This window comes from Plecotus auritus (genome assembly GCF_963455305.1).
Source record: "Plecotus auritus genome assembly, chromosome: 9".
NCBI classification, from domain to species: Eukaryota; Metazoa; Chordata; class Mammalia; order Chiroptera; family Vespertilionidae; genus Plecotus; species Plecotus auritus.
This window is the reverse complement of record NC_137783.1, coordinates 86598741-86622538: the sequence shown is the minus strand read 5'-3', so window position 1 is coordinate 86622538 and position 23798 is coordinate 86598741. Positions and strand designations below refer to the sequence as shown.

The window sequence follows — 23798 nt, the reverse complement described above, 5'->3', positions numbered from 1 at the left end:
GTGGAGTTTGCTATTTGAGAGACTTCTCAGTTTCTCTATGTAGATGAAGGTGGGGCTTGTTGAGTGTGAAGGAAAAATGCTTGAGCATTGATTGGTCTTTGGGGAATGGTTTCATTTAAAGACCTAGCAAAGAACAATGTGAAGGAATGATCAGAAGCAATAGGTATCATCAACATGGTAGAAACTGCAAAAAATCAAGGAGACCATTAGAAGAGGACACTGGTTTTCACCCCTCAGACATATCCTACTTCTTGGGATTTAAAAAAATATTATCTGTGTGCATGTCCACTTCCTTCAACAGTGAAATTCTCAGCAACCAGAAAGTGTGAGGGAGTGCATGTGTGTGTGTGTGTTTATCATTGTTAAGTGACTCTCCAGAAAACACTATCAGTTCCTTTTTGGTGACTTTTTTTATTTTGCTTATAGTTAAGTAAGCATTGCGAATTTTGCACACTGACCCTATCAAACCTTTGTAAATCAACCCATCAGCATTAGGCAGCATTTGGCATTGGAATGGGACTTGTGATCAGGTCACCTTCCATAGGATGAGGGAAGAAATGACTTTCAGGACAATAGATGTCATTATCTTACTCTGCCATGCACTAAGAAGCAGGGATTTCAGAATCCTTTGCAAAGGATATCAGACCCTTCTGAAGAGAGACTCAGTAGCTGGCAGTGTTATTTCGCATCCTCTTCAGTGCACTGAGGCAGTAAAAGAGGCAGCATTAGCACCTGGAGAGAAAACTTCACTGTCACAGAAGTCTGCATTAAATCATCATAGCTCTCTGCTGAGTTAACACCTGCAGTTATGGAGCTCAGCAGAGAAAATTACACCTGTCTAGACACATGCACAGATAATTGAAAAGTCACAAGTATTTTTTGTACTGTGTATTTTTGACACATTTAACAATATCCATTTATTTCATGATATAATTATTCTGCTTGCCTCCTCCCTCCATGTAATCTTATAAAATGGCTGAAGTATTAAAAAAAAATAGTATAGTTGCCTTTTAAGGTGCTCTTTAAAAAATTATAACATCATAAGGATTGTTATACCTTAACTAGAGGCCCGGTGCATGAAATCCGTGCACGGGGAGGGTGGGGGTCCCCTCTGCCCGACATGCACCCTCTCCAATCCGGGACCCCTTGGGGGATGTCTGACTGCCAGTTTAGGCCCGATCCCGCATGCTCTCTCCTGCTGGCCTGATCTCCCCTAACTGCCTCTGCCTTGGCCCCCGCCACCATGGCTTTGTCCAGAAGAACGTCCAGAAGATGTCCGGTCTAATTATCATATCACCCTTTTATTAGTATAGGTCATTTCTATAACTCTGGACATTGTTTCCTTATGCATCTCTTAATTTATTTTAAGGACTCAAAGCAATAAGACTTTGTGTTTATTAGAGGAAATTGCTACTGTTAGGAAATTTGAATTCTTGTAAAATATTTACATATTTTTAAAGAAATGGCTCTGCAACCCTTAATTATATCAGATATCGGATCAAATGATTATATTTGACTAGAAGATTAATAGAAAAAAAACATATCTTTTTCCTACTTGAGATTACCTTCTTCTGATTCTTGGAAGTCTTAAGGACTTGGCAGCATCCTCTACCCCCACCTCCCACCCATGTCAACCAGTACACCCATGTGCATGCCGACACGCATGCATGCGCACACGCACACACAGCTCTTCTTTAGGGTAAAGCCCTGTCTTCTCTGGGTGCCTGCATTCCTCAATTCTCCCTTAAGCCATGGTTCACTAGGATGTCGGCTAGTGGTCATTCCCCCGCCTGGCTGCTGCGGGCTCCCCTAGCCAACTTTCTAAAGTACAGCTTGAGCCTTACCTCCTATGAAGCAGATGCTGGGGGCAGGGCTAGAGTTTTCCTCCATAAGCTTTCCAGTCTTCAGATATCCATTTGGGAACCCTGGTCTCAATGACCTAGGCTCATCTGGAAGTGTAGAGGTTAGACTCCGGGTCAGGCTCCAACAGGGAAAAGAAATCATGTAATGCTGGTGCTTTAAGAGATCTGCGTGGCAAGTACTGCTGATGCTTGTTTGCTGATGAAGTGCTGGAGCCAAAGGAAAGAAAGACAAGGGCCTTGACTGTTTAAAAGGACTCGTTACGTAGAAAAAGAGCCCAGAGCATCCCCTCCCCCTCTTTTTTTTTTTCCTACTCATTTATTCAAGAAATATTTAATGAGTTTTACTACCAGGCTTCAGGCATTGCTCATGAAGGTTGCATTCTGATTAGAAGAGGAAATAACAAAGTAACAGATACTGCTGCCATGCAGTCTTCGGAGGGTCTGATAATTGCCCGGGCAGCTGTTTTAGAGTGTGCGCAGGGAAGACATGACCTTCAGCAAAGCTCAGGAAATTTGAGATGAACAGAAGTGCATAGCACGTGAGGATCAAGAGGAAAACATCACAGAGCCAGGGCTCAGCTGGCCTGAGCGGGGATGAGTTTGGCATGTTTGAGGAGGTGAAAGGGCAGGGGGGACTGGAGCCCAGCAGGTGAGCAGAGGCAGGAAAGAGGCAGGAGAACTGACAGGCACCCGATTGTGCATGGAATGGAGCTAGAGTTGGACACCCGTTAAAGGGTTGTTCTCTGGGAAATAGCTTGATGCTCAGAACCTTTTCCAAACTGTCCTCTGGCTGCCCTGTAGAGGATGGATTGCAAGGCGACAGAACAGGAAGCCTAGAGGATTTAGGGTGGTGGGAAGCCAGTCAGTCAGTAAGTCACACCACACATGATTTTGGCATGGATATGGGTGGTAGAGATGCTGAGAAGTGGGTGGAGCCAAGTGGAGTTCCCGTCTTACCAAGGTAAATGGATGTTGCAGAGTAAAGATGACTTGGCTGATGACTTGATTAGCGGCCTCAGATGATGGCCTTTCATTGTTGGCTCAAGTGCTTTTAAATAGAACAGACAATTTCTATCAAATCCTACACCAGCAGACTATGTAGCTCCCTATAGAAAACTCTGTAATGTTGGCTTCTCTTGGGAAACCAGAGTATCTGGCTGTATGGAACCTGAATCCCCATATGGTCCAGCTGTTGGGAACTGAGTGTTGGCTTCCCTTCCTAAGAGATGGGTATGCTCCCTGATTTGCAAAGCCTCTATCTGTCCCCATCATCGCCCTGACAATGAGGCCACTCTTGTTGGCCATTTACCATCAACTTATCCATCATGCTTACTTAACTCATTTACTATACTTTGTAGACCTTGTAATTTGGGGAATCTCACCTCTGCTAATCTGAAATTAAAGTGGAGAAAAAAAGCTTTAGGGTACCTATGACCCTCTGTATAGCTGCAAACACAGCCTATTTACCAACAATTAAATAATGGCATTCTTCAAAACAAACAGGCTGTGGTTACAATTGGAGGCATTGCCTGCAAACATTAGATGAGATTTTGGTTTGCTTTCAGTGTTTTCTGATTACATACCTGTGTTCAGTTTGTGAAAAATGCACTTTGCGCACTTACATGTGCCTTTTGTGTATATTATTCTCTGATTACAACTAGAAACTAATACCATTTTTAAGATAATTTGAACTATAAATGTATTTATTTTTTGAGTTGTGGTTTTTACAACTCGCCTTTTGCTCTTTCAGCCAAGCCAAAGCCATGTACTCCTGTCAAGCAGAGCACAGCCACGAGCTCTCCTTCCCACAGGGGGCGGTCTTTTCTAATGGTAAGTGTACCCAGTGCCTCCCTTTAAGGAATGTGTAGGATCAGAATCTAAAGTGGAAGCCAGGAGACTCAGAATCTAGTGAGGCCCTGCCCCTCATGACCTGCACAAATGAACACATCAAATTCCTCTGGACCCCAGCTTCCTCCCCTCTGTGTATTTGTGTGTGTGTGTGTGTGTGTGTGCGTGCGTGTGTGTGTGTGCGTGTGTGTGTTGAGGGGGGCGCGGTCAGGATCTAGGGAGGATAGGAGAAATTGGCTGATTGATTATAAGAATGCAAAGGACATTTCCATCTTTAAAGAAGCTGTGACATTGTTTTGTGGATTCATGCAGTCTGATGTGGGTGGATTCTTACCCATTCGTGTATACAATTATTTGAAGCTAAGGCTGAGTGAGTCACATTAACTTTTTATTTTTTTTTCCAGTGTACCCATCAGTGGAACCAGGGTGGTTGAAGGCAACTTATGAAGGCAAAACAGGACTGGTCCCAGAAAATTATGTTGTCTTCCTCTAATACTGTTTAGTGGATGGCAGTATCTTCATGGTATCCATGGTAACAAATAATACGTGCTATGATTTTATCTGACACAGATATGGCAATCAGCCCACTAAATGAAAACAGACAATTTCTATCAAGTCCTACACCAGCAGACTATGTAGCTCCCTATTAATGGAAAAGGAAAAAAATGTTTAAATTGTTTGCCATTCTTTTTGTTTTTGTTTTGTTTTTTTACTGGTTCCTTATCTTGAAATATCTTTCTTTTTGTTAAGTAAGTCTCCACAATGACTCTGTAACAATTGAGAATCTCAAATACTGTATAAGCACTATATCCCAGAAATTTGAAAACAAAAAATTTGATATAAGGATTTTGGGATCTGCCCTTAACTGTCTGGCATTCTCTGAGAAACCTTGAAATCATTACTTAAAAATGTAATGTAAATTGCTCATTTATGATTTTTTCTTTAAAAAAATATACTGCTTTTATATATGATTGTTTTGCTGGTCCTAAACATTTCAAGGAAATAAGTTTTTTTTCATGTAACTTTATTTTTGTTTACCAAGTAAGATGATAATACTCAAAAGCAATGATGTATTTAATGCCTGTAAATGAAGCCAAAATAAGTCATACACTGAGTCCACTGGAAACACTCCATCCAGCATTCCAGACGCCTTCCATAGGCTTTGAGTAGGGACCAGAAAACTATTTCTGTGAAGGCCTGATAGTGAATATCTTGTCTTTTGCAAGCCCTACAGTCTCCATCACAACACGTAACTGCCATCGTAGCAGAAAGCAGCCATAGACAATAAGGAAACAGATCAGTGTGGCTGTAAGGCAACACAACTTTATATATGGACCCTGAAACTTGAAGATCACATAATAATCACAACACGAAATAGTCCTCTTGGGCCATTTTCAGCTGCTGGATCATACAAAAACAGGCGGCAGGTCCAATGTGACTCATGGATCATGGTTTGCTGAGCCCTGGTTTAGAGGATGTGTCAAACTACCTTTATTACTTAGGGATTTCTATGAAATGTTACTACATTACACATAATTACTGATAAATTACATGCACATAGTAGCATCATAATAGCATCACAAAAGCATAATTACCGTATGAGGAAGACAATGTAAAAGTGTAGGCATACAATTAAATTCTACTTGTAACATTAAAGTATCAAAGAATTCTGTTGACACCTAATTTTGGCTAATGAGAAATTCTCTACAAATTTTCAAGAAATTTTAAGATACTAGTAGAGAAGCTATGCCTTCTAAAGTCTATGCTTAGTTGAAACAGAATGTAAGCATAAAGGTACAAGGATTCTTAAATTATTTTGAACCACAAAATTTTAAAATGGTTTTATCATTTTTAGCAGGAATAAAACGTGTACATGATTTTTAAAAATGCCATTCAATTTACAGTCTTTATTAGGAATTTCACTGAATTTATAGAGCATAGAAATTTACTACCCATTTATATATGCCATCAACAGCTGGGTCATGCATTTCTATTATTTCAATAATTCTATTTCAGTAATTCTAATATATTATTTCTATAAATATTTGCATGTGGCAAAGAGCCTTTCTTCTCAAGATTTCAAAAAGCTGGTTACCTGTCATTTAACTGCCACAGCGCGGGCCCACTGGGCTATATTTTACTTGTTACTTCAGAGTTCTCCACTGTACAGACACTCAGGTATTGACTGTATAAAACTCTTTTATGTGATATTATAATCTGTAATCTCAGTCTCTTCTACTTTAAATTAATGTCTCTAGAGTTAATAGAATATACACTCACACATACACATGTACGCACTATGCCTTGGAGCATTTATGCTTTTAAAATTAAAAATGGAAAAATAGAGTAGAATTTAAAAGTAAAGAGAATAACAGTAGGTGGGGTCACAACCAGAAATAAATATCAGTGCATTGGAATGAAAAACTATTTAATGTTATAAAAATTAGTAATATAATGAAAAAATCTGATAAGTGTTTCTCTCTCTCTCTCTCTCTCTCTCTCTCTCTCTCTCTCTCTCTCTCTCTTTCTTTTCTCCTGCTGTTCATTTTTTGTACACGATAATTGGGTGTTGCTAGAGCTTCTTGATCTCTAGACCCTTGGTGGCCTTTGTTAGTAATAATAGCTTTGCTGACACCCTCAACTACCCTCTGCTGGAACAGAAGGTTGTCTTTCCGAAGTACCTGCCAGTCCCTTAGTCTCTGCAGCACTGTCACTGTGACCACCCTTGCCATCGTCTGGCATCCTACCTGATTAGAACCTCTTAAAAGCAAATTGATTTTCTTTCAAAGACCAACCTGACTCCAAAAAGAGATTCAGAATTCTACTTCACTTGCTGCTGCATAAGGAAATCTCACCCTTCATTGTATTTTCACACAGACCAGAGTGTTCCTGCCTCTGAGTTGTCTGCGAGCTAATTCCCCCACGCTCATTCGGGAATTAAGCTTTTGCTGTCTAGGATGTGGCATGAAGCTCTTTCTCCTGGTGAGGCGTGTCTGTGGCAGTACTTTTTTTGAAACAAGCTACTAAAGTGCTTCTTCAAATTGTGTTTTTGTTTGAAGTATTAATCTTACAGATTTTTGAGGATGATTTTTTTTCTTCATGCCAAGTACACATGTAAGCAAGTCATATACAGGGTGTCCCAAAAAATGTGTACACACTTTGATAGCTGATAGATCAATTTTGAAAGTGAAATGTATTTTAATAAACACTGCCTTTATAATTATTCAGAGTGTGTGTATACATTTTGGGGGATACCCTATATATCGAAGATAGACTACAACTGCTTTTCTCAACAAATGAATTTCCTGCAGGTAAGGAGTTTATGAGCATAGGGAAAATCTAAACATGGGCTCTACATCACAATATTAATTACACAAGAAGGTAATACCAAGCATTACAAGATCACATCCCAATATGTAACAGCATTTCAATGATGAAACCTTAGCTTTTCAGAGACAATGTGAAGTTGTTAGAATTGCTACATCCACACCCTCCAGGCACACATGTGGATTGTAATCACTGGTTACAGTATAATCAGTATGAAGGTGAGATTGATGAGTCTAAGTCAGTCATCTTGTGTGTTGTGTGAAAATATCCCCAAGGACAAACATTTATGTATTTAACAGGTGACTTTTTTTGTGCCATAACTCTACCAAGTTGAAAGGATCTAGTCCATCAACTGAAGGCTTATGCTGCTATGTGAATACATATGTCTGAACAGTAAAATAATGCTTGTATTCCTGTAGAGCCCACGAAGGATGAGGCAGTGCCATTCATTGCTCCTTGTTTGATGTGAGTGGTTTTGCTAATTGAGTCAGCACTCCATGCTTTGTAATATGAATGAGTGCAACCAGGTTTCTCAACAATAGCTTGATTGTTGGCTCTTTCAGGGATGGTGGAGGGAAAAAAAAGTACCTTACTGTACCATCCCCAATGATCCAGGTTCCCAAAGAGGGAAAATAAAGGTACATAATGACTTTCATTCTTATTCTCTAGATAATTGGTTTTACATTTTGTGGCATGCTTTCTAAATCCCACCATTTTGTAAGAAAAATAAACTTGGCACGTTAATCCTGTGAGGGTATCCCTGCTGACCACCCGCCCAGCCTCTTCAGCTCTGTGTCTGATGTGAGAGAGGATGCCATCCACGTGGATGCTGGTGCAGAAGAGACCCGCAGAGCCTTTCTTCAGACACTTTCATTTTGTTAACGAACTCCTTGAATTAGCATCTAAAGCCCCAATTTGATTTACACTTTTAGAGGCAGAGCAATTTAGGAGCAGATTTTGTTCTTTGGTTTTAACATATATTTCTAATTTGTAGCTGTTACTCTGACCTAAAAACACTGAGTGGGACCGAAAAAATATATCTCCTGGTAAAGAGACTTGATCATGGTCCGAAAGTTATTTGGCTCTTGACTAGAGGTTTGTCACTTAGGGTAGAAATTGCTGTTTAATTTTGCCTCTTATCTTCCAAAATAAAAACATATTTTACAAATGAGGTTAATCTTTCTGAACAGTATATATCCCATCCTGGCTGTCTCCTACTAATCCACAGACTTAATATCAGGTATTTATTACCTAGTCTCGCATCTCCTGAACACGGTCATTGTATCCATCATTGTTACCAATATCCTCCTGCTTCAGATGTGCAGGTCCCACTTGGTCATAACCTTGTACAAACCCAGACTTATGAATGACATGGACTTTTAGAGGATCCGATCAATAAATAGGATGAAAAAAAATGTGTAGGGCAGCTGCATCCACTGTTTTAAATAAGGAATCTTAAATAAGAATGCTGACAGCACTCACAACAAGCCAGGGAGAAAACTGATCTTCATAGTCTAGACCAGCCTTGGGCAAACTATGGCCCGCGGGCCGGATCCGGCTGTTCTATCCGGTTCTCTTGCTCTCCCCTCTGCTCCTTTGAATTTATATTAGGTCACACAAACACTCCATCTATGCTTTTGTTCCAGCCCTCCGGTCCAGTTTAAGAACCCATTGTGCCCTCGAGTCAAAAAGTTTGCCCACCCCTGGTCTAGACCAATGCTTAGAAGCAGTTGTATGAGGTAGGGATCCAGTAGGTCATCACTTCTCCTCTGGCACTCATGAGAGAGATGCCAAGTTCAAAGCTGAATATTTCTTGGTACTATAGGGAGAGATGGAGTCTGTGTGTTTACTGGGGAGTCCCAATGGGCAGGTGCCATTTACAATGATTACAAACATAGATACCCTCCATCATCATAGATGTTCATGTATAGGTCTACATGAGGAATTTAAGTGTTGGAAGTGGGTGGGGGCTGAAGGTGCCAATTCCATGTTAATTAGAAGACCATTTTCTCCCCTTGTGCATTATCTGCCACTTCTCAGCAGTGTTTCCCATGGTTTTTACCTTCCAGGGTTGAGAGCAACCCAGCTTCGCCTTGAATTGACTCAGTCTCTAAAATTGCAATGTGCACTGTTCTGTATGTGGCAGCACTGTTAGCGGTTTTATATCTGTCTCTGTATCTTCACTCACCTGTCTTTTACAGAGCACACTGTTAAAATCTGAGGTATCACCATGTATTGAGAGCCATGATTTCAAGAGTCTTCTTGAACTCTGAGCTGAAACCTTTACAAATAAATAGGGAGTTTGTCAGGGAAGATGACTTTTTTAAAAAAAATTCAGAATCCTATTTATATACTATTAAAATTTGAGGTACTATAGTTTATGTAAAAGTTGAATATTTAGATATTATATTTTAGTACTAGGAATTTCTTTGCATCCATTAACATGACAAGTTAAGTAATTAATATGATGAAAATGATTGTCAGTAAATTATCATATTGAATTTTTTGTTTATTTTGTAGTGTTTCTGTATTTATCTGCACTTTGTGTATATATACATATATACACACATATACAAACATGTAAATAACCTCATGTTATTTCTAATCTAATTTGCCACAATATCTTGGATATATGTTTACACTGTATTTTAAATTTCTTTAAAAATAAACGATGTAAGCAAATTTTAATTTAGTCTTTGTACTTGAAGACCTACTGCATTGGAGAGCAGCAGTCTTGGATTCATATGGGAAGAAAACAAAGTCTCAGGTACTGTGTGAATGGTCATTGGGTGTGGCGGACTGGAAGATCAGCAGAACTGATAACTTTTTCTTGAAAATGGAACCATTTCTCAAAAAATTGGCATTATGAAAGATCAGGAAAATGTTAATGTTGGTACCTGTTAATAATGCAGGTGTCTACAGGAGGAAGAAATAAGCCATAAGCAAAATACCAACTATAACAGATATGCAGGCTTACCTGAAAATATGTTTACAAAAGTTTACAAGTATGCTATGGAAGAAGTATCAGCATACAAATATCCCCTTAGATTTTTATTAATTTTATGAAATTTTTGGTCACTATTTTACTTCTAGCTAAATTTTGCGCTTTCCTGTGTAAAAAAACACAAAAGTATGTATTTTATGTTGCTCAATTGATTGTTAGAGTGCAATAAATCACTTAGCAAAAACTAAGCCTGACAAGTTAATAATAGGACTATTGGGCATACAACCTGATTTTCTCAAGTGGATTGTAGCTTTCATCATTATCAGAGGAGAAACAATTAAAACTATGATATAAGGATGTGGTCTTATTAAGCTGACAGTGTAGGTAAGTGTGATATTTGGATCCTCCCACAACCACATCAAAATTACAACTTATCTACAGAACAACCATCATTCAGAACTGCCTGAAACCTAGCTAAATAGAATCTCTACAACTAAAGATATAAAGAAGAAGCCACATCAAGACTGGTAGGAGGGATGGAGATGGGCTGGTCCCCCACCCACGTGTGGCAGATAATAATGGGGAGGTATAGCTCAGATGCAGAGGTCCTCCAGCGCAAGCTCCTTAACTCAGGGTTCCAGTATAAGGAAGAGAAGTCCCCATAATATTTGGCTGAAAAAAGTAGTGGGGATTGAGGCTGAGTGAGATGGTGGGCTCAGAAGTCCCAGGCCTTCCTGTTAAAGGGCCCAAGCACAGACTTAATGCTCTTGAGTTCCAGCACTGGGGCACCAGGGACATATGGGGAGAAACTAAATTATCTGGCATCAGAGTGGAAGATGGAGCAAGAAGTGCTGGTAGAGGCCATTGTTCCTTTTCAACCCCCAAGCCAGCAGGTGGGTGCCATATCTAAGTCTCCATCAACCTGGCTAATATTGTTTGCCCCACCTGGGTGATTCCCTGAGATTTTGCCACACCCAACTTGTGGGCCCACCCAAGCAGATTCCAGTGACTTTTCCATACAAACAGCCTGTCTTGTATGGAGATAGTTCTTGCTTTGGCTTTGCCTAAAATTTCTCAAACAAGCAGCATTGGGCCTTGGCATGCCTTGTACCCCTTGCTAAGTGGCTCCAGCCTGATACTAGCAACAGCTGGCCTTGGTGCATAGCTTGGCCTCTCCTGGGCACCTCGAAGTCAAGCACAAATAGCAGCCATCTGCAGATCACTTTGTAGCTCAAACCAGATGGCCCCAGGCAAGGCACAAGTGGTGGCTGACTTTGACTTGCACTTCCCAGGAGGCCGCTAGAGCCAGCAAACTGGGTGAACAGCTTCAGACCACCCAAGTTCCTCCACAAGGTACAAACTCAAGGGGTGGACTCAACAGACATAAGTAAGTCTTACTCTGTGTGGTTCACCCCTGCACAGCTGGTCCTCAATGGTGGTCAAAGCCAGGCCTCACAGCCAATCAGCCTGGGGGTTAACCCTTCCCATTGAGGTGCCAACAGCAAACAAGGCTCAAATATAAAATAAGGATATAACCCACATGAGGGGCTCACCTGGAGAGCCCAGCTTGGGTGATAGAGGAGGCTGTGCCATCACCCTATAGGACACCTACTAATAAGCCCACTTTACCAAGCCCAGGAGACATAGAAGTTCATAGAAACAAACACAGCGAGGCAGCTAAAATGGCGAGACAAAGAAATGACCCAAATAGAACAGAACAAAACTCCAGGAAAAGAACTAAACATATGGAGACAAGCAATCTACTAGGTGCAGATTGGTTATAAGGATGCTCAATGAACTTAAGGAAGAGTAGTTGAACTTAGAACTTCAACAAAGGAAAAGAAAAAAGAGATTAAAAACATAATAACCAGTCAGAAATGAAGACTACATTATAGGCACTCAGCAGTGGAACAGATTAAGTCAAGGGTCAAATCAGTGATTTGGGAGATAAGAAAGCAAAAACACCCAATCAGAACAACAAAAAGAATAAAGCATGTTAAAAAAATTATAGTATAAGGAGCCTCTGGAACAACTTCAAGCATACCCAACATTTGCATCATGGGTGTGCCAGAAGGAGAAGAGAGAGAACAAGGAATTGAAAGTCTTGATTTACAAGTCCAGGAGACATACAAGTCCAAGAATTGTGGGGTCCCATACAAGATGAACCCAAAGAAGCCCACATCAAAACACTATAATTAAAGTGCCAAAAGTTGAAGACAAAGAGAATCATAAAAGCAGCAAAGAATAGCAGTTACCTACAAGGGAGCTCCCATAAGACTGTCAGCTGATTTGCAGGCCAGACAGAAATGGCAAGAAATATTCAAAGTAGTGTAAAGCAAGGACCTACAACCAAGATTGCCCAGCAAAGCTATTATTTAGAATCAATAAGATAGCTTCCCAGACAAGAAAAAGCTAAAGGGGTTTATCATCCCAAAACAGTATAATAATAAATGTTAATGGGTCTTCTTTAAAAGGAAGAAAAAGATAAAAATATGAATAATAAAATGGCAATAAATACATATCTATCAACATTTACTTTAAATGCAAATGAATTAAATGCTATCAAAAGACATGTAGGCTAAATGGTTAACAAAACAAGACCCTTACACATGCTGTCTACAAGAGACTCACATCAGATTGAAAGACAAACACAGACTGAAAGTAAAGGGACAGAAAAAGATATTTAATGAAAATTAAAACAAAAGCTGAGGTAGCAATACTTACACCAGACAAAATAAATCTAAAAATAAATAAATAAATAAACAAGCAGATCTAAACAGACCCATAGATACAGAGAACACTTTGATGGTTGTCATATGGGAGGGGGTGGGGGATGGGTGAAAATGGTGAAGGGAATAAGAAGTACAACTTGATAGTTACAGAATAGTCATGGGGATGTACAGTGTAGGGAATATATTCAATAATATTGTAATAACTATATGGTGTCAGATAGGTACTGGAAATATTGAGGTGATCACTTACTTTTATAATGTCTAATCATTGTGTTGTACACCTGAAACTAATATAATAGTATTTCAATTGCAATTGAGAAATTTCAAAATATTTAGAGTAAAAAATTGCCCTAGCCGAATGGCTCATTTGGTTGGAGCATCATCCTGTACACAAAAAGTTCTGGGTTCACTTCCTGTCAGGCCACATACCTAGATTGTGGGTTTGACGCCTGTTAGAGGTGCATGCAGGAGACAACCAATCAATGTTTCTCTCTCACATCAATGCTTCTCTCTTTCTCTCTCCCCCTTGCTCTCTATCTAAAAATCAATAAATATATCCAGAGGCAAGAATAAAAGAAATAATAATTATATAAATAAATAAAATAAAAATCATGACATAAAACCTGTTGAAATACAAAGATTAATATGAATAATTTCCAGTATGATTAAGTAGGAAAGGACTGTTTGAGACTGTTGGGTTAAAAGGAATTGACATAGATGAAACCCTTATAACTAGTATTTTTAGAAATAATAAAAGCGAACTAGCTCCCAATAGCCAAAGCTGGAATGATTTGAGCAAAACCATAATGTACTAGTGGGTAGTTGGATTATAACCCAAAATATAAAATATCCATAAATCTACACTAATATAAATGGCAAATGTTGCTTATATTAATAAATGTACAATAGGAGAGAAGAGACAAATATTCTTTAGAGAAGAACTTAAAGTAATAATTGGAATTGCATTACTCTTCCGCTTAGGGGATAGAATTTCACCATCTCCACATGAGGATGCATTAGACTCAGTGACTAATTTGAAAAAATAGAGAGTGGAAAACATTAACATTAACAGTATCATGTAGTTATCTTGTAATCCATAATATGTGATAGTGGTAGAAGAGCATATTTTTCCAAAACTCGTATCTTTAGTCTAATCATAAGAAAGGCATCAGACACACCAGATGGGGGACATTCTACAGGACAGATCCTTGGCCAGTCCTTCTCAAGAATGTCAAGATCATGAAAAATAGGAAAATACTAAGAAACTGTCTTTAGGTCACAGGAGACTTGGGAGACCAGACACCTAAGTGCAATGTGGATCCTGGATTAGATCCTAGAAAGTAAAGAAGATAGAAATGGTAAAACTGGGGATGTCCAAATAAAGTCTAAATTTTAGTTGCTTTTGTTCAAGACTTAAATACTTTCACTTCTTTCCCCACTAAATCAGGATCTGTGCACAGGACATATTCCCAACTGGGTCCCAGACCCTAGGTCAGAGCTTGGTATATAATCTGGTCAGCTCCTCTCATTAAATGAGTGAATTTATTAAGAAAGGAACAGTCATTGTTCTCAGAATTTAGAGAATGCAGTTGCAGGATTGTGTGGTTTTTTTTTAAAAAAAACATATTTTTATTGATTTCAGAGAGGAAGGGGGAGGGAGAGATAGAAACATCAATGATGAGAGAGAATCATTGATTGAGCCTGCAACCAGGCATGTGCCCTTGACCGGAATTGAACTTGGGACCCTTCAGTCCACAGGCTGATTCTCTATCAACTGAGCCAAAACAGGTAGAGCAGCTTGTTTTGTTTTTATCTTGTCTCTCCTTGTCAAAGAATAGTGGAATCTATTCTTTAACATTTTATTAATACATGAGTTTTAATATAAATACTGGAGTTTTTTTTTATATTAATACTGGAGTTTTCTATATTGATGGTAAAAACATACCCTCAAACACATGAACAGTACATGTTCTTAAAGACAGAGATTAGACACAGATTTGCTCTTCTTGCTGCTATACCTATTAAAACTTGGTTTATTAGCTGGAAGATTTGGGAGTGACATTGGAGATCTCACTCTTCTAAACCACCTATAATAATAAAAGTGTAACATGCTAATTAGACCGGACAGCTGAACGACCTTCCAGATGTCATTCCAGACGTCCTTCCTGACAAAGCCATGGTGGCGGGGGCCAAGGCAGAGGCAGTTAGGGGTGATCAGGCAGGCAGGCAAGCTGTTAGGAGCCAGCGGTCCCAGATTGCAAGATGGATGTCCTGGATAGCGAGAGGGTGCAGGCCGGGCTGAGCTTCCCCCCACCCCCACCCCACCGCCACACTAATTGCCTCTAGATAAATATAAAATCATCCTAATGTTTTAAAAAATTAAGTTATGGTAAATTTACAGTTAAATTTCTTGGGCCAAAAAAGTAATGTTATTAAATTTGAAATTTTGCACAGTCAAAAAGGAAGAAGCAAAAATCTCTTCCAAGTTTATTTTTTCTTTATTTTTTTATTGTTTGAAGTATTACAAATAGTAGTACGTATGTCTCTTTTTTTTTTTTTCCCCATTGACCTCCCCCCGGCCTCCCCTACCCCCCAGTACATGCCTTTACCTGCCCTCCCCGCGCCCCGCAGTGTCTTGTATCCATTGGTTATGCTTATATGCGTGCATACAAGTCCTTCAGTTGATCTCTTACAGCCCGCCCCCCAACCTCCCCTGCCTTCCTGCTGTAGTTTGACAGTCTGTTCAATGCTTCTTTGCCTCTGTATCTATTTTTTCCCCATTTCTTTCCTTTAAAAAATCTTGCCTCTGCAGACCAAGTTTCTTATATACCAGTTCTTGCCATTAAAAAAAAAAGAATGTGTGGATGAGAACATTTGAAATCTCATTGTATAGGATACTTACTCTTGGGATCATAAATCCCCCAAGTGCTGATCAAATGCTGTTTCTGGGTGGTTTGGGTGAATGAGCCAGGCATAGCATTCAGCACAACTCTACTTATTGACAGAAATAAGTTACCTGAAATATGCTACTTCTCCAAATTTCCAGGAGCCAGTCTATTAAAAGGAAATCCCAGAGTCACCCTGGGCTAGAGAAAGGAAAATGATAACATCTCCCAATTCACATCAGAGATCTTAATATTCACTGAGTCACCTATCCACAGACAAGTAGATTTTTCACAAAATGAGCCTTCAGTTGCCTTGGCAACTTGCAAGCATTTTTGGAAAAACTGGCACAATCATTTCTACAAATGAATTTTATTTGGAACCCAATATGTTAAACAAATACAAGCCAAGCTCTATGTGTGTGTTTGGGAATGCCTTCTCTTCCTCCATCCAGCCCAAAGCCTTTGTGGCAATTTTGTGGAAGCCTTAGGCTTTTAAGAGTAAGGATTGGAAATGACCGGTTGGTGACCGCTGGCTAAACCACTCATTCTGCTAACTAGAAAACTGAAGGTCATATCAACATGTTTTCAGCAGATAAATGTACTCTTATCTCTGCTGTGATCTGACCACTAACTTTTCTAATGTATGGGGAGGGCAGACAACTTCTCATACACTTGGATCCTCGAAGAGTCTAACTGTATTTGGAAAGGATCTCCCCTGGTGGGTATACATGGAGCAAGAAGGCAAAAGGTAAGATTTAGTCATTCTTGACAATATATATGTATGTTTTGAAAATAGGTATAAAATATCTAGCCCAGTACCTAGTAGGTGTTACTGAGTAGCAACTAGCAACTATTATTAAGACTTTAGGGGTTTTATAATCGACTTTGCAGCTTTCTGATACAAATGGCAGAAGAATTAGTGAAGCCTTAAATCACAGTAATAGAAGTTAAATAATGGCTCCCAAATTTTTGGTACGTAGCCACAAATCTCATGTTCTCCCCTACACTGTCACATAGTCAATCCTTTGATCCAACTATTAGATACAGTCACTGGATGTGAAAAGAAAACAGACTGAAAGTTTAATTTCTCTGATTTAATCCAATGTCACCTAGTTGGTGGTGGCAGAGCTTGGACTAAAGCCCAGGTGCGCTGCTTTGAAACCCAGGACTCTTGACCATGAACCACCTTTTCCCCACACTAAGAGGAGGAAGCTTTATGTACCACCACACTTGAAAGAGGCCTTGGGCAAACTCACCCTTTTCCGGAAGAAAGATGAAGGTGGTGAGGAGACTGGAAACCCTATCCTGGGAAAAGGGTTTTGGATCAGAGTGTTGCTACTCCAGGTGTGACCTTTGGACCATCTAAGAGCTGATTAAAAATGTAGAATCTCAGATCCCCTGAACCAGACTCTGCATTTGAACAAGATTTCAATATGATTTGTATGAACAATGCAGGCTGAAGAGCACAGAGCTTGAGGCCTTTGGGGCTATCTGACAGCAAGAAAAGACAAGACTTACATCGTATTTCAAAGGCCAAAGGTAAGACCCCCTTGGAGGAAATCTCACAAAAATTGAGATTTAGGTTTTTAAAAAGATAATTTATCACTAAGTCTAAAAATATTGCTCAGGAAACAGCTTTTCATCACAGGGAGTGTTGAGGTGTGTCTGCATGATCAATCATTTGTCAGGATTTCATAGCAGAAATAGGAAAATTCAATTGGTATTTAGACAAGTCTCAAAAGACAATTACTGAGCACCAGGACATGTGCAAGTCATTGGAGAGCCTGAGTACATGAGATATCCTTCCTTTCAAGAGGACCATGTTTATTGGGGTAACAGAAAATTAAAAGTCAAAGAAATGTAATATGATCATATGCTAAAAAGGATAAGTATCGGGTACTACAGGAGTGCAGAGAAAGGGCACTATTCTGAATTCAGGAAATGGCAGAGTGATGAATAAGATAGATTGGATGCAGAGAAAAAAGTGGGAATGACTGTCTCTGGGTGAATGATGTCATCATCCAAGTTTTGGCTGAAGTGAGAAGCTGACGGGAGTAGGGTTCTCTGCAATACATTGGAACTCCACCTTACACAGAGGAAGGGGCTAAAAGAGAGTTTGGGGAAAGGGAAGGAATAAAGTGGTGATGGGGGAGGGCTGGGATGAGCTGCATTTACTCTTTTTTTCGTGTTTTCATCCTTTCAACTAACATAGTGCCAAGCACTCTTCTAGTTGCTCATCTTTTAACAAAGAACTAGATTATGGTCTTTGTTCATAATGAATTCATAACTCACTGATGGAGGCAGACATAAGGATTAAAAACCACAGGACAAATGAGGTAAGTGTGATAGAGGCAGACAGTGTGAAAGGACTAATGATAACCCCAGAGTTTAGAGAGAAGGGGAGGGCAGGTGGGGATCAGAGAAGGTTTTACACCTAAGAGGAAACATCTTAAGCAGACCTTCAAGGATAGAACATCAAGAGGGAATGAAGGTAGCAAAGACCCAGAGCCTAAACATTGAATGGTGTTTCCCATGGATTAAATCTAGTTCTACGTAGCTGGAAAGTTGAGTGCTTGCGCTGATATATTGGCTGAGATTTAGGAAGGATAGTATAAGGTAAAAATGAGCAGGAATGATAGTGTGAGGGCTAGTCTGAGGAAGTAGAGAGGGTATAGGGAGAAGAATGACATGATCAGCTTTACCTTTAGGAAGTCTGGAGCGGAGGAGTAAGTACATGTTCAAGGGTGAGTGTGTGTCGGGCAATGCAGGAGTTGGGCCAAGAGGCAATGTTGCATCAACCCTAGGAAAGATGAACAAGGCCAGAACAAGGTAATGACTCATTTCAGAGGTCAAAGTGACATGGCACGGCCACTGTTTTGAATGAGCAATATAGGGGAATCCAAAGTGTCTCAGATGTCTGTAGGATTCTGAGGAAGGATCAATAATAAAGAATGAGCCTGCCCAAGTCTTAACACGTAAAATCATGAAAAACAATAAATCTTTTTGTGCCACCAAATTTTGGCATAGTTCTTTATGTAACAATAAATAATTGAAACAATAATCATAGGACCATGGCATTGGAAATCACTGAGCTCTTCTGGTTTGTAGCTGAGAATGGTAAAGATTGTTGGTTGTTTTCCCAGTGCGCTCAATGTCCTCCTTTTTCTCATGGTAACAGGAACCCCAATTTTTAGCTAGTGACATAGCAGCTTAGGATAATGGCGTTATATTTTCTAGCCTCTTTTGGTGTTATATGTGGCCATGTGGCTAAGTTTCAAGCAATGAGAAAATAAATAAATACATACAACATTCTTGTTGTTTATTTTTTTCTTAAGTTTTTAAAGATTTTTTTTTAAATTGATTTTTAGAAAGAGAGGAAGGGACAGGGAGCGAGAAACATCAATGTGAGAGTGAAACATCTATTGGCTACCTCCTGAACCCCCCTACCAGAGATTGAGCTCATAACCCAGACATGTGCCCTGAGTCTAACTGTTGTGCATGGGAAGACACCCAACCAGCTGAGCCACACCGGCCAGGGCCTTGTTGGTTCTTAAAAATAGAAGGGCCCAGCTAGTGTAGCTCAGTGATTGAGCATCGACCTATGAACCAGGAGGTCACAGTTTGATTCCTAGTCAGGGCACATTCCAGGTTGCAGGCTCTATCACTGGTGGAGGCCATGCTGGAGGCAGCCAATTGATGTTTCTCTCTCAGAGAAGTTTCTATCTCTCTCCCTTCCTATCTCTCTAAAGTAAATAAAAAATATATATTTTTTAAAAAGATAGAAGGGAAGCTCTTCTTTGCTTTACCCTGTTTCTTGGAAGAGAGGTGCACTCTCCAGGTTTGATAGAGTGACAAATTAGAAGCCTGAGTCCCTGCATGATTTCATGAAGCAGATCTGCTATCGTCCTAGACAATCTGCTTATTACATGAAAGAGGAACTAATGTTTTGTTTAAAATCTCTGTTCTCTGACACATGTGGCTGAACTTGTGTGGTTTCTGCAGATCTGCAGATCTAGGAAACAGTGAGGTCCAGGAGAAGGGTTACCAGGGCTGACCTAGTAGCTTTCCATGAAGCCAAAGTACTGCCAAGGGAGAAACTTGGAAATAGGTATGATTGGCTACTTAGGTTGGGGAGTTAGTCACTAACAAGTGTAATCCTCACAAGTAAAGAAGAACTGTGTCCTCCAGCTGAGTGTGCATAGTTTCAGTGTGTGCTAAATTCAGGCAATGGATTCCGGATCTCATCCCATTCAGGAGTCTGCATCACACCCTGCCATATACCATCAAAGCATCTAATACCTGGGTTGCATCTGTCTATCACCTATGTGTGGTCCATTAGACTGTGAGCTTCATAAAATCATGTGCTAGGGGCTGGGCAGGGGCTCTGTGTAAGTTGCCTACCCCAAATCTGGTCTTCTTTCTTCCTTAATGAAACTTAGGTTGTGTTTAAGGTGACAATATATCCAGTTGAAGATCTATATTTTCCAGACTGCTTTGCAATACAGAGATTATCTGATACAGTTTTTGCCACTGAGATATAAGTAAAAGTCATAAGTGGGAAATTTCTGTGAAAGTTTTGTTTTCTTATAATAAGTGCTACCCCTTTTTTCCTTGTTATCTTCTTCTTTTTCTTCCTGCCTGGAAATGGATGAAAGGCTGGAGGTAGAGCACCATTTTGTGGCCATAAAAATGAAAGCAAGAAGGAACCTGAGACATTTATATAATCATTGAACCTGGACTGATTAATTCCAAGTTGGACTGTTTTATGAGAAAAGGCCCATATTTGATAGTAGAGTTTCAGTTACAGTCAGCCACATGAAATACCTTGCCTTCTCATCATTTTACTAACCCCAACCATTTGCAGAACTAAAGAATATCAACCATGAAGAAATGTCACACTTAACATACATGGTGGCTGAGAATTGCTAATTTTTTAAAAAATATTTTTATTGATTTTTAGAAAGGGAGAGAGATAGAAACATTAATGATGGGTGAGAATCATTGATTGGCTGCCTCCTGCATGCCCCCTATTGGGAAGTGAGTCCACAGCTCAGGCATGTGCCCTTGACCAGAATCAAACCTGGGACCCTTCAGTCTGCAGGCCAACACTCCATCCACTAAACCAAACCGGCTAAGACTGAGAATTGCTAATTTCACTGTGTCTTTCAAGGAACCAGGAACTAGAAGGGCATGTATTTGTGAGATATGACTGGCCATATATATGTATGCTATATAAATGTCCACATTTTAGACCTTCCCTGAGTCATATTTCTCCCCATTTATATATTCAGTGGCTACAAATCACCAATCCAAAGATATAGAGTTGTAAACTTGTTAACCTTAAAAATGAGTGTTTTACTCATAATAAGAACTTCCATTTAGAAGTTGAGATTGTATTCATTAGAATACAATCTACTTTAAAAGCTATGTATCACAACATGGCTCATAGCCACACAGTTCATCTAGATACAGTGCATTCTATATAGTAAACGCTTTCTCTGTCCATTGCCAAATACTCTCCAGAGGGCTGCCCTACATGAGATAGACAAGATAGACTTGTAGACAGAAAGACGAAGGAAAATGTGAGATAGGAAAAGGTTGATTTGGGGGACAACAGAGATGAGGGAAAAAGAAGGGGACCTTTAGGGGTAGCAGAGTGACAGAGATGAGGGACTCTGCAGAAGGCCCTGACCAGGGGACGCAGCCACTATGACCAAAGCCTTCCATAAAACACTGTGCACACTTGGAGGCTCAGAATGAACAGGACCTTTTTGAGTGAGAGCGTGCAGGAGTGTCATGGAGGGTCTGGACCCACCCCGAGCTCTCAGTCTAGTGATGCTCTCTGCGATTGGGCACAGCCTCAGCTCACTCATCATCCAGGAAGACATGCATTTCTCATTAGCTTTCCATAGCATTCCAACTTTCTAATTGCTAAGTATAAATTGCATTTTATTCTTTATTCTACTTATCTAAGTGTACAAGCTGCTTATCCTTGTGGATATTTTGTTCTTATAACTTGACTGGTCAACAAGCATTGTAATTGAATGGAAATGGGGCTGGGTTTGGAGTCAGAAAACCTTGTTGGAATCTTGATTAAGCCATAGACCTTGTTGTGCAGTCTTAACTGTAATCCTGTTTTCCATGCAAAAAAATAGATAATATCTACCTTATAGTTTATTACGAACTAGTCTGTAAAATAGTGCACTGCTCTTCCCACCTCATTCCCCAACAAAATTGAGGAGACGAAAGATAGAAACTTTGGTCAGTGTGGCTCAGTGGTTGAGTGTCGACCAATAAACCAGGAGATCACAGTTCAATTCCTGGTCAGGACACATCCCCAGGTTGTGAGCGCTCTCCCATAGGGAGTGTGCAGGAAGCAGCCAGTCAGTGATACTCTCTCATCATTGATGTTTTTATCTCTCTCTCCCTCTCCCTTCCTCTCTGAAATGAATCTTATCTAATAAAAGAGTAATATGCAAATTGACTGTCACACCAAGACACAAGATGGCCACCCCCATGTGGTCAAAGATAGCTGCCCCCATGTAGACACAAGATAGCCACCACAAGATGGCCGCCACGAGATGGCCACCACGAGATGGCCACCACGAGATGGCCACCACAAGATGGCCTGCAGGGGAAGGTAGTTGTGGGCAGTTAGGGGTGACCAGACCAGCAGACAAAGGCAGTTGGGGGTGACCAGGCTGGCAGAGGAGGGCAGTTGGGAGAGACCAGGCCAGCAAGGGAGGGCAGTTGGGGGGGACCCAGGCAAGCAGGGAGGGCAGTTAGGGGTGACCAGGCCAGCAGAAGAGGGCAGTTGGTGGGGACCAGGCCTGCAGGGGAGGGCAGTTGTGGGGGACCAGGCCTGCAGTGAAGGACAGTTGGGTGGGACCAGGCCTGCAGTGGAGGACAGTTGGGAGGGACCAGGCCTGCAGGGGAGGGAAGTTGGGGGGACCAGACCTGCAGGGAAGGGCAGTTGTGGGCAATCAGGCCAGCAGGGAGGGCAGTTAGGGGTGACTGGACCAGCAGAGAAGGGCAGTTGGGAAAGACCAGGTCAGGAGGGAGGGAAGTTGGGGGGGGGGACCAGGACTGCAGGGGAGGGCAGTTGGGGGGAACAGGCCTGCAGGGAGGGCAGTTGGGGGAGGGGGGAACCCGGCCTGCAGTGGAGGGCAGATGGGGGGGGGGGCAGGCCTGCAGTGGAGGACAGTTGGGGGGGACCCAGGCCTGCAGGGGAGGGCAGTTGGGGGAGACCAGGCCTGCAGGGGAGGGAAGTTGGGGGGACCAGGCCTGCAGGGAAGGGCAGTTGTGGGCAATCAGGCCAGCAGGGAGGGCAGCTAGGGGTGACTGGGCCAGCAGAGGAGGGCAGTTGGGGGGAACAGGCCTGCAGGGAGGGCAGTTGGGGGAGGGGGGAACCCGGCCTGCAGTGGAGGGCAGATGGGGGGGGGGGGCAGGCCTGCAGTGGAGGACAGTTGGGGGGGACCCAGGCCTGCAGGGGAGGGCAGTTGGGGGAGACCAGGCCTGCAGGGGAGGGAAGTTGGGGGGACCAGGCCTGCAGGGAAGGGCAGTTGTGGGCAATCAGGCCAGCAGGGAGGGCAGCTAGGGGTGACTGGGCCAGCAGAGGAGGGCAGTTGGGGGGGACCAGGCCTGCAGGGGAGGCAGTTGGGGGGGCGACCTGGCCTGCAGGGGAAGGCAGTTGGGAGCCAGCAGTCCTGGATTGTGAAAGGGATGTCCAACCGCCTGTTTAGGCCCGGTCCCACTGGAAGGTGGTCCGACATCCCTCAAGGTGTCCCAGATTGGAGAGGGTGCAGGCTGGGCTGAGGGACAACCACCCCCCCCCCCCCCCGCACGAATTTCGTGCACCAGACCTCTAGTAAAAACATATAAAAGTCTATTTTAAAAGAAAAGAAAAGAAAGCTAGAAACACTGGACAGGGGGGTATGGCCAAGACAGATGAGTTAGCAGGACTCTTACATGCAAATGCCTACTAGTCCAGGCAGGTAATATAAAGGTGGGAAGTGTGCCAAGTAAGGCAGTGATGAAAGGCAGATTGATGAACGTCCAACTGATTGTTGCCATGAGAAAACCAGGCTTAGAATTTTTGATGTATAAACAGATGCCAGAAATCTGGGTGTCTGTGTGTAAACTCTTACTTTCAAAATGTTGGCAAATATTTCAGCATGTTACATGATCCATTGGCCCAAAC

The 23798-nt window shown here is 41.4% G+C and overlaps 1 protein-coding gene across 1 annotated transcript in view; it reads left to right on the top strand.

Annotated features, from left to right (window-relative positions):
* ARHGAP42 (Rho GTPase activating protein 42) overlaps positions 1-9717 on the top strand; it is a 264851-nt gene extending 255134 nt beyond the window's left edge. Inside the window, exons 23-24 of the mRNA XM_080642332.1 lie at positions 3613-3692; positions 4115-9717. Coding sequence (XP_080498458.1) covers positions 3613-3692; positions 4115-4203 — 169 coding nt within the window. The 3' untranslated portion in view covers positions 4204-9717. The remainder of the gene's footprint in view (positions 1-3612; positions 3693-4114) is intronic.
* Positions 9718-23798: the final 14081 nt, after the last annotated feature.